Source organism: Grampus griseus (genome assembly GCF_964374135.1).
Source record: "Grampus griseus genome assembly, chromosome: 7".
NCBI lineage: Eukaryota > Metazoa > Chordata > Mammalia > Artiodactyla > Delphinidae > Grampus > Grampus griseus.
In genome coordinates, this window is record NC_139001.1 from 43788380 (window position 1) to 43805587 (window position 17208).

The 17208-nt window shown below is 40.1% G+C and overlaps 1 protein-coding gene across 4 annotated transcripts in view; it reads left to right on the forward strand.

The window, feature by feature from the left end:
* The window catches only part of HIBCH (3-hydroxyisobutyryl-CoA hydrolase), an 88961-nt gene continuing 71753 nt past the window's right edge, over positions 1-17208 (forward strand). For 3 of the 4 annotated variants that reach the window (XM_082657921.1, XM_082657923.1, XM_082657924.1), the window contains exons 1-2: positions 1-191; positions 8142-8184. In XM_082657921.1, coding sequence (XP_082514047.1) covers positions 157-191; positions 8142-8184 — 78 coding nt within the window. In that variant the 5' untranslated portion in view covers positions 1-156. Of the gene's footprint in view, positions 192-4721; positions 4819-8141; positions 8185-17208 lie in introns of those variants that run through there. The other variant, XM_082657922.1, reaches the window with a different exon arrangement.

Sequence of the window (17208 nt, forward strand, 5' to 3'; positions counted from 1 at the left end):
GGTAAAGTCGTGCCCTAGGCCTCTCTAGCCCTCTGGAGGACTTGCAGTCTGTGTCCGGCGGCGCCGGGCGGCGGTGGGCGGGTCTGACGTGTGGCGTGAAGAGCCAAGCGAGCGGGCTGCCAGGTCGGGGTTGTTTTAGGCTCGAGTGTTTTGGCGATGGGGCTGCGGGAGATGTGGAGCCTCATGTCGAGGTGAGTGAGCAAGCGGTCTAGGGCAGGTTCATCGGCTGCGCTCGCCCGGGTGGAAAAGGTCAGGGCGGTGGGGACTGGCTGGCCTTGACGTTTCGAGTCGCCCTTGGAGGCGCAGCTCTCAGACCCGAGTCCCGACCCGCCTGGACCACCCTCAGCCCTCTTCTGGGTCTCGGTGTCACTCCTTCTAGCACCTTCTTTGCAGCATCACCTTCGTTTTCTGCCTCTCTGGCCCTTAATGCAGACTTGACCCCCGTTTCTTTCCTTTTTCAAAGTTGAGTAAGTTTGGGGGACACGCAGGGTTTCACCTTGGGGGAATTTTGTGGCATGTTTTGTGCTGCTAACAAACGCTCGTGCTTTGCCAGTTGTTATCTGTGCTTGTGGTGTGATTGTTGTTCAGCTGTGTCGCGTAGTTCCAGCGTTAGTGCAGCTGTCTGGAACTTTGAGGCGAGTGTTGCGGCCGCACAGCTTGGCTTGGGGGAGTATGCGTGCAAACGTGTTTAACTTTTGAAAGTGCTACTCAATGCAGCTTGAGCTCAGCTGAGGCAATCTGGTATCAATCACTGTAGGAAGTTAGGCTGGAGCAGTCTTGAGGCCTACCGCCTGCCCCCGTGCATTACCAGGTTTCAGCTCAGGCTGCTTGAAGGGAGAACCGGCTAATTGCCTCACAGCTGAAATTCCTGGGGGGTTTTAGTCTTGGATTTTTCTTTAGGGCAAAGGGATGGGAGTGGTTTTTTGATTTAAGAATACTTTCAGTTTTAGGGCAATGTGTCTAGTTGTTTTAACCTTGTATCCATGCACTTGGTTATTCAGTATTTGAAGAAAAATCGAAGAGTTGCTTTCCTTCTTCGTTTTTTTTTTTTTTAATACCTTGAAATTAGTTGTCTCTGTGCCTCTAACCAGCTCACAGAGGAACTTGGCAGATATAAAGAAAATCGGTACATATAATCAGTGCTGATGCTTTTTTGAAGCTGTGAGCAAATACCGCGTTAATTGAGAAACAAATTGGGAAGACATGTTAACTTTGTTAACAAAGTTAACAAAATTAACTGACTTGGGAAAGAATCTGTCATTCCCAGAGTTCAGATTGGCTTTGTTGCACGCGCAGTTGCAAGGTGCAGACTGATTAGGTGAGTCCTGGACTGGTTTGGGGGCTTTGATCGGAGCTGCCTTTTCCAGGGCCAGCCCTGGAGTGGGTATTACCCTGGCAAAGCAGAGACCTGAGGCCAGTATCATCCAGTCTTGACAGCCTAATTACAAATGTACTAAGGAACAGGGTGCCACAGTTTTCTGAGAGGAACTAGGGCCCCTGTGCTGTGGTTGACATTGTTGGGCAGTCCTTGAACCCTGGCTTCCCTTGGCTTTTCTGTCACTGTCTTGCTTTCCTACTACCACTCCCCACTACTTATCTTGCCCTAGTGCCAATACAGCCCTTGGAATTTTTTCTTATTGTTGTAGTTCCCCAGTAAAGTACCTCTCTCTGAAGATAGCTCTCAAATTTGTATGTCTAACCTTGATTTATCCTGAGCTCTAGTACTAGTCACAACCACCTGAATGTCTCTTTTGCACCTCAAATATACATTTGCACATAAGTGCAACCCTTATTCCTCCTCTGCACTTTCAACTTCATAGCATTATCTATTCTTCTAGATTCCTAAAGTTATCTAAGTTCTCCCACACTCCCAATCCTTATCTCTTCCTGCTGATTTGAATTTGAACATTCCTCTCATTTATCACTTGTTCTTTTTGCAGAAACTTGATTAATGGACTTATCTCTTCCCAATTTGAATAGGTTCTGCACATGACTGCCAGATTAATCTTGCTGAAGTTTACTTCAGTGCCTTCCATTCCTCTGCTCAAAAGCTCTTAGAGGTGTTCTCCTACCTATGGAATTAAATAAAAAGTTCCCAGCCTGGGTTTCAAAGATTAGGCCCCAGTTTAGTTCATGAATTCAACAATACTTACTGTCCTGTTATAGCTCCTGGGAGATAGTGTTCTAGGCACATCTGTTATCCTGTAGCCAACCTGGACTACTTGTTCTTTTTTTTTTTTAAAAAAGATTTTTTTGATGTAGACCATTTTTAAAGTCTTTATTGAATTTGTTACAATATTGCTTCTGTTTTATGTTTTGATTTTTTGGCTGTGAGGCATGTGGGATCTTAGCTCCCCCACCAGGGATCCCAAGGGTCGAACCCACACCCCCTGCATTGGAAGGCGAATTCTTAACCACTGGACTGCCAGGGAAGTCCCTGGACTACTTGTTCTTATTGTTTTTAACTTCAGGTCATTGAAGTTCGAGGAGATCAGATGAGAAACAAATATTTAAACAAAAGTAATACCTAGTTATCAAGTCTGTTAAGTGTCTTAAAGGAAAAGAGAGCCAGGTTTAGAAAGGAAGAGGGGCTCAGGGAGCCTCTTCAAAGAGACTGATCTTTAAGCTGTTAATAGTGTTTATTCCCTTCTTCATCTCCTCTGTGTTGTGCTGAACTATATTGTTTTGGTTTGCTTCTTGGGCTGCCTGTCTTCTCTTTCTTTTACTTCTGTGTAGTTGTTTCTGAAGGCTCAATATTTGATTCTCTGTTATTTTTATTATTTTTTAGTCGAACAGTCACAAACCCAAATGCAGATGCCCAGAAGGAATGGTGCTGGCTAGGTGGCAGCAGTGGGGATTAGTGGGGAGCTAGTGAGCAATAGAGAACGCTCTCTCTAAAGGCAGCTTTTCAGCCTGTGTGTCGTTGTAGAGTGTAGACCCAGGGTTTCCAGAACTACCAGTTTGTCTGGAAAAGCTGGAAAGCTGCGTTTTTAAGTGAAATCTCTTGATTTTAAAGTGTCTGTCATTTTAAAACACTGCTAACCAAACACATTTGTAGGCTCAAGCAGCCTTCAGGCCATAGTTTTCAACTGTAGCTTTCTCACTTATTCCTCATAGAGAGCTTAAAGGTTCTTAGGCCTCAGTGATTGTCTATACATGTGACTTCCTGAAATGTCTTTAGTTCTAACTTTTCTTTCAAACTCCAGTCTTTCTTCTCTACTCACTGTTGAATATTTCTACTTAGGTCATTACAACCTCAAATTCAAAATGGAATTCATATTTCATCCTACAAACCAGCTAGTTTCCTTCCCAAGCTTTTCAGTACCTATTTCTCCTAGCTCCCCTGGCATGAAATCTTGTAGTCGTTTTTGGCATAATTCTTTTTCTTTTCCATTGAATTTTTACTTCTTAATAACTCAGTAAATCATTGCCTTGTTTCCACAGCTGGTGTTCATCAGTTCATGCCTGAGTTACTTGGCCTTGGACTTGATTTTCTGTTCTATTCACATTCTACCATGCCTAGTTCTGCTGTAATAATCTTCATTAAGTACTATTTTTATTATATCCTCATCTGAAACAGTTTCATGAAAAGTTAATTTTGTAAGCCCATGTGTGCTTTATTGGATAATCAGAAATCTTCTAAACGGTAAGGTTCTCATCCTTCTAAGACAGTCGTTTTTAGCAAGTATGAGGATCACCTGGAGGGTTTGTTAAAAATAGATTTATGAGCCTTACCCCACAGTGTCTGATTCAGTAGGTGTGGAATGGGGCAAAGCATTTGCATTTCTGACAGGTTCCCAGGTAAACTGATTGTGTAGGTCCAGGAACCACACTTTCAGAACAACTGCTGCAAGCAGCCAAGTTGACCATCACCTGAAGGAAATAAGCCTGATAAAGTGAATTAGTAAATTAGTAGTAGCTGTAATGTGCATGTCTCTTCCCTTCCACCAGATGGCACTTTGGGAGTCAAAAGGAAGGAAAGAGACCATAAATTCAGAATTACTTAGAGACTCTGAACATGCAAATACATTTCTGAGATATAAAAGTTAATACCAGATTTTAAATAATAGCTGAGCATAAATCGGAACATATAGAAGGAATATGATTGTATAGAATCTGGCAGGGAACTTAGTTGTACTTAGGTTTGTTTTCTATTTTGCTTTATAGTAACTGGTCCAGAGGTTTTTTTTGACCTGTAAATGCCATACACAGTGGTTCAAACTTGCGTTTGGTAGGTTTACATTAACTTTTCTGAGTGAAATAAAATTCTATCTCATATATAAAACTGGGACTTGAAGCCAGGCCTTGTGTTTCTCTTTATTTATTCTTTATGCTGCAGGTAGTACTTAAACTGTTACATGAAACCTGCCAATCTGGCAGCATCCTCATTAGCCTTGAACTGGCATTTGGGTATTGGCCATTAAGGAATTCAAAGTTATTCTGGATCTAAAGAAATTAGTGCTTAAATTTTTTGATACTTAATTTTTCTTTTAGGAAGTTTTTTGAGTTAAGTTGAAAAAAATTTTAGAAGTGGTGCTTTAGGGTAAGTATAGTGCAGATTTTAAAAGTCTATATGAAATCTCTATTTTAAAAATACCCCTAAATAAGAATCTGTCACTTCAGGTTAACTTTTTCTTTTTGAAGTGGATCATTTTTAAAGTCTTTATTGAATTTGTTACAATATTGCTTCTGTTTTATGTTTTGGTTTTTTGGCCGAGAAGCATGTGGGATCTTAGCTCCCTGACCAGAAATTGAACCCACACCCGCTGCTTTGGAAGGCGAAGTCTTAACCACTGGACCACCAGGGAAGCCCTCCAGGTTAATTTTTATAAAGTATTGATTTTAATGACAACTTGTCTGAACTTTGGAATCTTTTGGGGAGCTTCAAACAAAATATCTATGTCTGTGTCCCATCTCCAGAGTTTGATAATTGGTCTTGGATGTGACTGGGGCTTTGGAATGTTTACAGTAGTCCCAAGTGATTCTACTGTGCAGACTAGTTGTGGAATTACTGGCTTAGGATAAGAATATTTTACTTGTGGTAACGCAAATTCAAAATACGCTAGTCCAGGAATGTGAAGTGTGACTGACTTAAATTAGTGATTTTCCTCTTTTTTTGTAGTAGTATTCAATTTGAATGTAATAGAAAATGAAAGTAATACAAATTCTGAAAAGTAAGTTAGATTACAAATATTTTTATGAATTCAGTCAACTAGAATGTGGTTACAAGTGGTAACACTGGTCATATTGCCCTTTTTCCTAATGTCTCAGCTAAACTTTTGTCCTTCAAATAATCTCAAGGTATCCTTGAAAAATTAATAGAATTAATAAGTTGGCAGTTTATCAGGTCCATCAGATAGTATCTGTGTCTTTGCATATGTACAGCTCCTGTCAGGCTGCTGCTGCTACTACTGATCTCAGCTTTGACCTCTCTCCAGATATCTTAAATCTAACTTCTTGTATCCCAGTACAGGTTTCCCCTGTTATCTGAAAGTAGAGCATTTCTGTGAAACCTCGCATAAGCTGAAAAGGTGTAAAGTGAAAAGCAGTTATCTTATGACACATCTTGCTAATGGATGTACAAAACAAATTGAGATAAAGCACAGAGGCTCCCACAGTTCAAGTCTTTGGTCACTTGGTGCTGAGATGCAGAGTGCAGTTACTGCGGAAGGAGCTCAGTGGTGCCATTCTCACTGCTCGGGGTGCATGCTGCCTCTGTAACATCTCGCTTCAAAACAAACACTGAACGCTCTTTTTGCTCTTCACCTTTTTTCATAAAAGTGATAATCCTCTTTGGATTTCTTTGGATTAGTGAAAACAGGTGCTGATGTAGGTCTTTGGAAAAAGCAAAGTGGTGTAAAGCGAACTTTTTTTTTTCTTCTGTATGTGGGCCTTTCACTGTTGCGCCCTCTCCCGCTGCGGAGCACAGGCTCTGGACGCGCAGGCCCAGTGGCCATGGCTCATGGGCCCAGCCGCTCCGCGGCATGTGGGATCTTCCTGGACCGGGGCACGAACCCACGTCCCCTGTATCGGCAGGCGGACTCTCAACCACTGCGCCACCAGGGAAGCCTTGTAAAGCGAACTTTTGAAAAGCAGGAGATGCCTGTATCTTCCTAATTATGGTATTTTTATATGCATCTCTCTCACTAAACTTTGAGTTCCTCAAAGGCAAGAACAATGACTTTTGGGGAACTTTTTTAAAGACCCAAAGCTTAAAGATACAATTTGATGGATTTTCATGAACATACTCATTTCAGTGGCACCTGGATCAAGAAACAAGATAGTACCAGCATCTAGAAGCCCTCTTTATGCCCTCTCCAGTCACTACCCTCCCCCATGTTGCTTTACTTTTACTTTAATTAGAAAGTATCAATACACGAAGTACTTAAATGTACTATATTTTGAAGTTTAAAGTGAACTTTTATATATGTGAACAGTCCTGTAACCATCATGATAGAGACAACTTCCAACACTCCATGTTTCCTCATGCCCCTTCCCAGCTTCCCCCACCCTCCACCATACTTCTGTTATTATCGATCACTTTTGCTAAGTGGTATCTTAAGCTTTGTATTCCTAGCCTAGCAAACACTTTTAAAATAACAGACTTAGAGTTGTATTGTATTTGTTTTGTAGCCAGTTTTCTTTTCGTAACTTCTGTCATGACTGTTTTTCTATGTCATAACTATTATTTAAATATTTTTAAATACATATATATTTTTGGCTATGTAATGGTTTTGTATAGATGACAGTTTTAAAAATATTACTAAATTGTTAGATACTTTGTTTCCAGTTTTTTCCTTATGTAAATAATTGTTGCAGACATCTTTGTAAATCAAACTTTGATCGTGTCTGAAGTTTCCTTAATACAAATGCCTGTGAAATTACTAGGTCTAAGGGTATGATCATTTTAAAGATTGTGGGTCCGTATTTCCAGTGTGCCTACTGGAAAGGCATTACCGATTTATATGTCTCACAGCAATGTCTGAGAATACCTATTGCATCCTTATCAAACTTTTTTTAAACTAGCAGTTTTCTTTAACTTCTTTTATTTTTATTTTTTTAAATTATTTATTTTATTTTTGGCTGCGTTGGGTCTTCGTTGCTGTGCGTGGGCTTTCTCTAGTTGCGGCGAGTGGGGGCTACTGTTCGTTGTGGTGTGCAGGCTTCTCATTGCGGTGGCTTCTCTTGTTGTGGAGCACAGGCTCTAGGTGCACAGGCTTCAGTAGTTGTGGCTCACGGGTTCTAGAGTGCAGGCTCAGTATTTGTGGCACACGGGCTTAGTTGCTCTGTGGCATGTGAGATCTTCCCGGACCAGGGCTTGAACCCATGTCCCCTGCATTGGCAGGCGGATTCTTAACCACTGCGCCACCAGGGAAGCCCTTAACTTTTTTAAAAAAAGCAGTTTTAGGTTTACAGAGAAAATTAGCAGAAAATTTTGACCAATGTATAATGACAAGTCTCTGCGATTACAACCGTACAGATTAGTTTTACTGCCCTAAACATCCCACGTGCTCCACTTGTTCTTTCCTTTCTTCCTCCCTCCCCTAAACCTGTGATATCCACTGATCTTTTTCCTGTCTCCATAGTTTTCACAATGTTCTGTGGTTGGAATCATACAGTATATAGCCTTTTCAGATTGACTGCTTTTGCTTAGCAGTGTGCATTTAAGGTTCCTCTTTTTTTTTTTTTTTTTTTTGTGGAAAGATAGCTTGTTTCTTTTTATTGCTGAGTAATATTTCATTGTATAGATGTACCACAGTTTGTTTATCCATTCAGCTATTGAAGGACCTCTTGGTTACTTCCACATTTGGGCTATTATGAATAAAGCTACCATAAACATTCATGTGTAGGTGGACATAAGTTTTCAACTACTTTGGGTAAATACCAAGGAGTGCAGTTGCTGGGTCATATGGTAGAAGCGTATGTTTAGTTTTGTAAGAAACTGCCAGATTTTCTTTCAAAGTGGCTGTACCATTCTGTGTTCCTACCACAATGCATGAGAATTAAACTTTTTTAAAAAATACTTTTTGTTTTAATAACTTTTCAAAGAAGCTAAAGCAAACAAAAGGGAATGTAGTATTTATACAGTGAAACATGACTACCCACATTACTGTGTTCATTGTATTCTACATTTGTTTCAGGTTTAATTCATCCAAAAGGACTAATATCATACTGCAGCATTTGGTAAGTTTGGACTTTGTTTTGCTGGCATTATTAGATTGTAATGTGCAATTTAAAATGTTCTTAGGGAAGTAGAGAAATACTGGCAGATTTCATTGATCTTGGTACACTTTGGTTTCCAATTTTATAGTGTCAAAACTTGACTCATACAACTTGTTGGAGGTGGCATAGGTTATGGATAAGAGGATGGATCTTCAAGTCAGAATGCCTGGGTTTAAATAATGGGTCCGCTACTTAATCTTGGGCAGATTACTTGGTCTCTTTCAGCCTCCTTTTTTGATATATAAAAAATGGGGATAATAGTATCCATCTTAGAGTGCTTATGAATAATAAATAATTCATTAAAAAATCTAGCATAGTGCTTGGCATATAATAATCATCTTATACATGTTAGCTACTATTGTACTAGTAGTACCATTCCAAAGCTTAGATGGTATTAGTTGATCACACTGCAAGGAAGAAATGATTTTTATTCATTTTTCTGTATCTTTGCTACAGATTGAATGTGTCCCCCTGAAATTCATATGTTGAAATCTAATTGCCAGTGTGTTGATATTTGGAGGTGGGGCCTTTAAGAGGTGATTGGGTCAGGAAGGCAGAGCTCTCATGAGTGGGATCAGTGCCTTTATAAAAGAGACACCAGAGAAATCCCTCACCTTTTCTGCCTTCTGAGGGAGGATGCAGCGAGTAGACAGCCATCTATGAACTGGGAAATTGGACTTAACCAGACACTGAATCTGCAGACGTGTTTTTTTCTTTTCTTTTCTTTTCTTTTCTTTTTTTTTTTTTGCGGTACGCGGGCCTCTCACTGTTGTGGCCTCTCCCATTGCGGAGCACAGGCTCCGGATGCGCAGGCTCAGCGGCCATGGCTTATGGGCCCAGCCGCTCCGCGGTATGTGGGATCTTCCCGGACTGGGGCACGAACCTGTGTCCCTGCATCGGCAGGCGGACTCTCAACCACTGTGCCGTCAGGGAAGCCCTCTGCAGACGTCTTGATCTTGACTTCCCAGCCTCCAGAATTAAATGTTGTATAAGTTACCCAGTCTGTGGTATTTTTGTTATAGCAGCCTGAACGGACTAAGACACCCTCATCTATGCAGTAGGTCCTTATTACTTATCTAGTTTATATATAGTGGTGTATATGTGTCAATCCCAATCTCCCAATCTATCCCTCCCCCCCGTACCCCCTGGTAACCGTAAGTTTGCCAAACAACTTACTTTTATTTCAAAACTTCAGTAAAGTCAGAGCAAAATATTAACGTAAAGTCTAAAATTTTTCATTCCTATGGTCAGAAAAATTGTATTTTACCCATAAATGGTAATAATGTCAGTAACAGCATAAGTCTCTCTGTGTCTCTTCTTATATATTTTAGAATTCAAGTCTACAATACTAAAAATTTGTAAGCATTTACCTGCATCTCTTACTCCCTGGGCAAATTTCTGAGACAGTAGACTTAAAGTCTGATACCGAGATGTGAATGTGGTCCCTAAAGGATTAGAACAATGGCCTGGATATCATTATAGAATCATGTTATTGTACGATAATTCAGAAATTTCTTGGTTTAGCGTTTCTCAACAGTGTTTCTGTTAAGTGCTTTCAATAAAAGAGTTGTATAGTCAAAAAAAAAGACACTCTCATGCAGCCTGACAAGTACCTTGCATGTAAAAAGGACAAGTCACTCAGATACAGCACTTATGGTATTATGCCAGGTGCTATTCTAAGTATTAGCTCAGTTGATTCTCATAGTCTTACAGAGCAGATACTACAGGTCCTTTATCTGCAATTCTGAAACCTCAAAATCATAAGTTTGTGTTTGGTTTGGGGTTAGTTTGTGGTAAATGCATTTGATGGCAAAATATGATCTGAACATACTTGTGAAACTCTTTTTGTCCATATCCTAACTAGTGTTTAATACTCATGGTTTGGTGCAGAAGTAGTAAAGCATTTGGTTACAGTGTACTGAACCAGCCTCCACTTAGGATGTTTTATATACTTTGTAATATGTACTGTGTTACCTTTCCAAAATCTAGAAAATTTTCTGAATTCTGAAATGCATCTGGACCCAAGGGGTTTGGGTAAGGGGGTTATGGTCTTATCCCTATTTAATGGATCAGAATTTAAGGGACAGAGAGGCTAAGTAGTATGCCCCAGTGTCACACATCTGGTAAACAGGAGGTGGGATTTGAATCCAGGTTATCTGGCTCCATAGACTACCTACTGCACTCTACATCCTGTGGCAGAGTGAACACTAAGTAACTATTGCATAGTGTTTCTCAGTTCAGCCTACACAGAGATGGGCATATGAAAACTGGAATATCTTACCCTTATTTATTTTAGTCAGCTGATATACATGGGAGCTGAGGAATTTCCTGGAAAAAGAACTTAGAACAATGTTATTGTTCATATTTAGATTCATATTTAGATATGCGCACAAGTGGAATAGAAAGACATGACAGTCCAGATTCCATGGGGCTGTGTGACCTGGGGCATAAACCACATTGAAGAAAGGAAGGTAAACTGGACTCTCATCAGGGCCTGAAGACTGAATGGTTCTAGCTCCCAATGTTGGCTTTTACATGTGCTTCAGAGATTGAGAAGTTGTACCCCAAGAATTCCTCCTGTGACCCTTCTAAGAGAGCTGATAGAGCAAGAGACTTTTTTACTTCATAGCGGAGTGATGGAAATATGCCATTGATGGCAGAACTGTAGGCAGCGTTATGAGAAATGGATAGGACTGACTTGTGATAGTAGTGTGACATTCCTTGTGACCCTTCAAAGATATTAGATGGACCTGAACCTGGAAAGGAGGCAAAAGTTCTGCATTTCTGCAGATAGTTTGTCAAGCTAATGCAAGCTAGTAGGACCTATTAATGAAGTCTCCTTTATATTCATAGGCTGATTTTATATGTCATAGGCTGACATATTTTTACATGACATATTTTTACATGACATATTTTTACAACAAAAATATTCATAGAAAAATTTTTTTTCTTTTTCCATAATGTTTAAAACTCTTACACAGCGTTTAATTTAATATGCAGAAGCTCATTTTTTCCATATAATTTTGACCTGGACATGGAGAAGACTTTTTTCCATCAGAAAGTAGTTCTTTTCAGTATGAAGGTATACTGGTTGGACTGCATGAACTGAAACTGCACATGTCATTTCATGACAGCAATCATATTCATATTCTGTATGTGCAGATGATCTAGAATCAATATCAACCAATTTATAATCTATGCCTTTTGAACAGACATACATTAAGTGCTTGCTTTGTATATGCAAAGAACTTGACTGATGTCGACTTTGTAACCAGTGAAAGCTTACTGGAGCACAGTCATTTATTTGATCTGGGCCTTGAAGCATGATTAGGGTTTCAATAGGTAGAGATGGGAAGTAGTGAGAGTTCATATAGTAACGCTAAATGTGATTCTTTTATCTCCATTTTGTAAACACAGTAGTTGAGGCTCTGAGACTAGCTTGTCTGAGGGTGTATAGTAGTAGTGAGTGGCAAAACTAATGTTTGAGTCCATCTGACTCCAAAATCTGTTTTCTTTGTATTATGCAATATGTTTATTCCTGTGGCAAGAGCTGTGAGATAGGAGAATGGAGGCTACACTCGGCTTTCTGAGTCTCCATTGTAAGGAGTGCTGTGCAATGGTGGGTCTGGAGAGTTTACCTGGGATCAGATGTGGAGAGACTTGAAGGCCATGTCAAGAAAAGTTGGATGTTTTTGAAATTAATGGCGAGTCATGGAACATTTTTGAATGGGATTAACAAGATTAGAATTGGGCTTTAGCAAAATTTCTCTGAACGCGGTGTGAAGGATAAACCGTCTGGCAAAAATTCTGGAAATCTGCCGAAAAGGAAAATTATAATAATGCCATATGGCTAGGGCAATGAGAGTAGAAAGTAATGGATAGAATCATTTTAGAACTAGTTTCTCTGGTATTTGGTAACTACTTCAAGTTGTTGGCAGAGACGTGAGGAGAACAGTTAGGAATCAACACCAACATTTTGTGCTTGGTTGACTGAGAAAATGGTGATACCTTTACCTGATGTAGGGAACAGAGGAGGAGAGACAGATTTGTTGGAGAGAAATTTCTTGGTAAATTTGGTTTTTAACAAGTTGAGTTTGGGGTGCCACGTAGGTACTCCTGTAATTGTAGCAGGCATTTGGAATAAGGGCCTGGGCTTCTGGAAAATAAAGGTATAGATGCAGGTTTGAGCCAGCTGTTTAGAGGTAATAATTGAAGATGGGAAGTAGCTGATATCACAGAATGTGGGAGCTAGAGCACAGCTGAGGACAGTTTGAGAGATTCTCTATAAACCATTTCCATATGGACGAATTTACTGACCCAGTTTGAAATCAGGAAGGATTGAGTGAAGCTTGAGTAATCAGCATTTATTAAATGGTTTTTGATCCTATGAATCGTACTTATATTGTGCTTTGGTGTCATATTTGTGTTATAATAATTTAAATTTAATGGCATTCTTTAATATTGGCTGGAAATGGATGACATGTCAAAATAAATCATATTCTGCAAAAGTTAGGATATTTCCCTGGGTATGTCTTTCAGTTGTTACTTAGTTCAGTGGCAGTGAATGTCACATATAGTGAAAGGTATGTGCTTGAGATTGGGATTTGGGTATCCACAGTGTGAAGCTTATTTTAGGCTTGTGTTACAGCAGGACTGCATTAGTAGAATGAAGGATTATTCATTCAGCTTATTAAACATTTTTTGGATACCTGCTATGTGTCACGCACTTGATTTTCCTCAGAGGAAAGGCTTATTTCTCTCAATGTTTGTGAAGTCTCTGACTGTGTTTTCCAAAATGTAACCTGAAAAATACAAGTCCCAAGAGATAGCTGTTCCATGAAAAATAAAAAGTTCTTTAATCAAGTGAGAACTATGCTGCTCATTGTATTTTAAAAGTTTACATTGCGTATTTGCCTATTAAAGACTGAAAAGTCTTATAGGAATTAAACTTTATATTGGTTTAAGTTTTTCCCAAGCTTATTTAACCATGGGCCATTTTCTCCTTCAACATAGATGCAATAAACATCTCTTTGCACACTTTAGGAAATATTGCTACTATGGATTTTGCCAGAATAGTTCCATATTCCAGCAGAGTGGATGTTCTAAGTTATTTTATTTATTTTTAAAATTTATTTATTTTTGGCTGCGTTGGGTCTTCGTTGCTGTGTGCGGGCTTTCTCTAGTTGCGGTGAGTGGGGGCTACTCTTTGTTGTAGTGCATGGGCTTCTCATTGCGGTGGCTTCTGTTGCAGAGCACGGGCCCTAGAGCATGCGGGCTTCAGTAGTTGTGGCTCGCGGGCTCAGTAGTTGTGGCTCATGGAGTCTAGAGGGCAGGCTCAGTAGTTGTGGCGCATGGGCTTAGTTGCTCTGTGGCATGTGGAATCTTCCCGGATCAGGGCTCGAACCCGTGTCCCCTGCATTGGCAGGTGGATTCTTAACCACTGCACCACCAGGGAAGTCCTCTAAGTTATTTTTGTCTCAGGGATATTATTTTGGCAGACTTCATGCATTCAATTCAGCACAGGGCTGTGTGTTGATGGTGTCCATGCATTTTAGCAAGTTTCCTTCACATATATGCATTGAATGGATGTTCTCCTTACCCCTTCTGTCCCACCCCCCCACCTCCAAATTTGGGTTGTATGAGAAGTTCATTTCTGACTCTAGTCTCTGTAATCTTTCCTAATATGAGAAATTTCTCTTCATAGAAGCCTTTTCTAGGTTTTAACTAAATGTTCATGATATTTTTGGAAAAGAGATTTTTTTCTGCAGAATTAATTAACATACATAAATGACACTAATACTGCAGACTTCATCTTTTTCCCTTCTGCTCTTTTGCGTGAATTTTTTTTTTTTTTTTTTTTTTTTGCGGTACGCGGGCCTCTCACTGCTGCGGCCTCTCCCGCCGCAGAGCACAGGCTCCGGACGCGCAGGCCCAGCGACCATGGCTCACGGGCCCAGCCGCTCCGTGGCACGTGGGGTCCTCCCAGACCGGGGCACGAACCCGTGCCCCCCGCATCGGCAGGCGGACTCCCAACCACTGCGCCACCAGGGAAGCCCTGCGTGAATGTTTTTGATTAATGCACCAATAGTTGTTTTCAGGTTTTAAGAAGGCCATGAACTTTTCAGGTGGGGGAAAAAAGATCCTTTGTTCATTAATTTTACCATTCTAGTGGCTTTTTTTTTGGCCATGCTGGGTGGCATGAGGGATCCTAGTTCCACACCAGGGATGGAACCCGCACCCCTTGGAGTGGAAGTGTGGCATCTTAACCACTGAACTGCCAGGGTAGTCCCTCTAGTGGCTTTTAACAGACGATTATGTAATATTCTTTGCTCAAAGTCTGACCCTCTGTAAATGTCCTGCAAAAATACTTCACCTAAGTGCTGGAAAGTCGATGCTTAAAGATATTCCTGCATCCATTGTAATAGCAAAAATTGTAAATTACCCAGTGCTAATCAGTAGGGGACTGATTAAATTGATATCTAAGAATGAACAGCTGTTAAAAATAAGTGGGTAGGATGAGTGTGCAATCGGCAAAATCCGTACTAGGAAACTCTATAGGTTAAAAGGCCTGGTTTTTTTCAACGAATTGTGAAGAAAAGAAAGGAATGGAGGCAGAACCTTTAGATTTTAAAAGACTTGAAAGATATATCCATTTAAAAAAAATGGATAGATGATGTTTATGGATGTACACTTTGTGTTTATCATAAAAACCAAGACAGTTGTTACTTTTGAAGGGAGGGTGAGGGCTATGATCGGAATGGGGCAAGTGAAGGGCTTTCGGTCTGGCTAGACAACGTTGGGTCTGGGATAGGATTTTACCCCAATAACAAGTTAGTAGTTAGCTTGTTACTATTCCATGGATGCTGGCAAAAGATATGCAACCCTTGAGTTAGAGACAAAGGACATCATTATTAGTTACCCAATTAGCAGCATTGAGCTTCAGGTTTGTATTGGTTCCCTTGCTCCCACAGGGGTGACAGAAGGCCCAAATGAATGCATTCATATGCAGTGGGTTGCACTACAGGACAGCAGTACTGAATGGGGAACCTGCCGGTTTGTAACACACTGTAAGCAAGCCTGCTCTCTGTCTCGGAGGGAGACTTTACATTTTCTTCAAAGTTTCTCGCAGCAAATACAGTCCTGAAAAATGACCCAGGTGAAGAGCATTCAGGCCCTTGGATCCATGAAATACACAGCAGTAAAGTGCAGGGAAGCCTCAGGACCCATGGTAGATGGTTTCTCCCTACAGCCAGTCAGCTCATTGCAGATGTAATTAGTTAAGATGAGGTCGTACTGAAGTAGGAATTACTGGGGTAATTCAATATAATTTATCCTTATATAAAGGGAAAATTTGGAGACATATATACATGGAGAATGCCGTGTGAATATTGCAGTTATGCTGCAACAAGTCAAGGAATTATCAGAAGCTAGGAGAGAGGCCTGAAACAGAACCCTCCCCTAGCGCCTTCAGAGAGAGTGTGGTCCTGCTGACACCTTGATCTCAGACTTCTAGCCTCCAGAACTGAGACAATAACTTTCTGTTTAAGCCTAAGCGTAGTTTGTGGTACTTTGTTGTGATAGCCCTAGCAAAGAAATACAGTTATCATGTTACATTTGTCAAAATTAAGAACATTGCTATATTAGTATTAACTTTATACTTTTTGGATTTCACCAGTTTTTCCATCAATTTTCTGTTCCAAAATCCAATCCAGGATACCACATGGCATTTCTTTGTCATGTCTTCTTAGTTTCTTCTGGTCTGTGACAGTTTATCAGTCTTTCCTTATTTTTCATGACCTTGGCAGTTTGGAGGAACACTGGCCAAGTAGCCTGCAGAATAGCCTCTAATCTGGGCTTGTGTCTGTTTTTTGTTGTTGTTGTTCTGTTTTTTCTTTTTTTTTTTGATGACTAGCCTGTGGTTAAAAGGTTTCTGGAGAGAATATCACAAAGGAAAAGCCCCTTCTCATCGCATATCAGGGAGTATCTGTGGGTTTTGACATATGCCTTAGGGAGTACATGACATCCTCATGACACAGCTGGTGATGCTGACCTTTATCATGTGGTTAAGGTGGTGTTTGTTGGGTTTCTCCTCTCTAAAGTTACCATTTTTCCCTTTTCTACTCTGTTCTTTGGAAGCATGTCAGTAAGTTCAGCCCACAGTCAGACGGTGAGGGGGCTAAGCTTTACCTCCTGGAAGGGGGATTTCTACATAAATTATTTTGAATTCTTTTGTGGGTAAGATCATCTCATCTCCCCCATTGATTTATTCAGTTGTATATATCGTGTGGACTCGTGGATATTTATTTTATTCTTTGGGTTATAATTGAACAGCACATTACTTATTCTGTTACTCACATTGTTTCAACTTTGACCATTAGGAATTCCTTCATTTTGGCTTCTTGTGTCCCTTTGATATGACCTTTTCCTTTTAATTTTCAATTTTTTATAAATTGAAAATTACTACTTTCTGATACTGGAAGATGATCTCTGGCTCTGGAATCAGCCATTTCTCCAAGGAGCTCTGGTTGCCTTTATTGGAAAATTGCATTTAGAAATCAAGATCTGAGTCTGGGAATGCCCCTTGCTACTGGAGTGTCACGGTTTTCTCTTGGGGATAGAACTACAGTAATGTATATATCTGTAGTAGAATACATATGCTGTATACTGTTTACTGTCCCATGTATACATAAATAGCGATAATGTATACATAAATAGCGATAATGTATACATAAATAGCGATGTGTTTCTGTGTTTATCCTCTGTTATATTAATATATATCCTCAATATATATTAAGAAAACATGTTCATACTGCTGTCTCTGACTTTAATCCAGTACCACAGGGCAGGCTTCATTCTAGCCTTCCCTTCTTGCTTGTCTCTAACTCTCCTCCTGACCAGTGAGAGCCTGGTTCTCACTGACCACCCTCCATTACTTGTTTTTTTTTAAATTTTTAAAATACAGTATGTACCTTTTTAAAAAAAAAT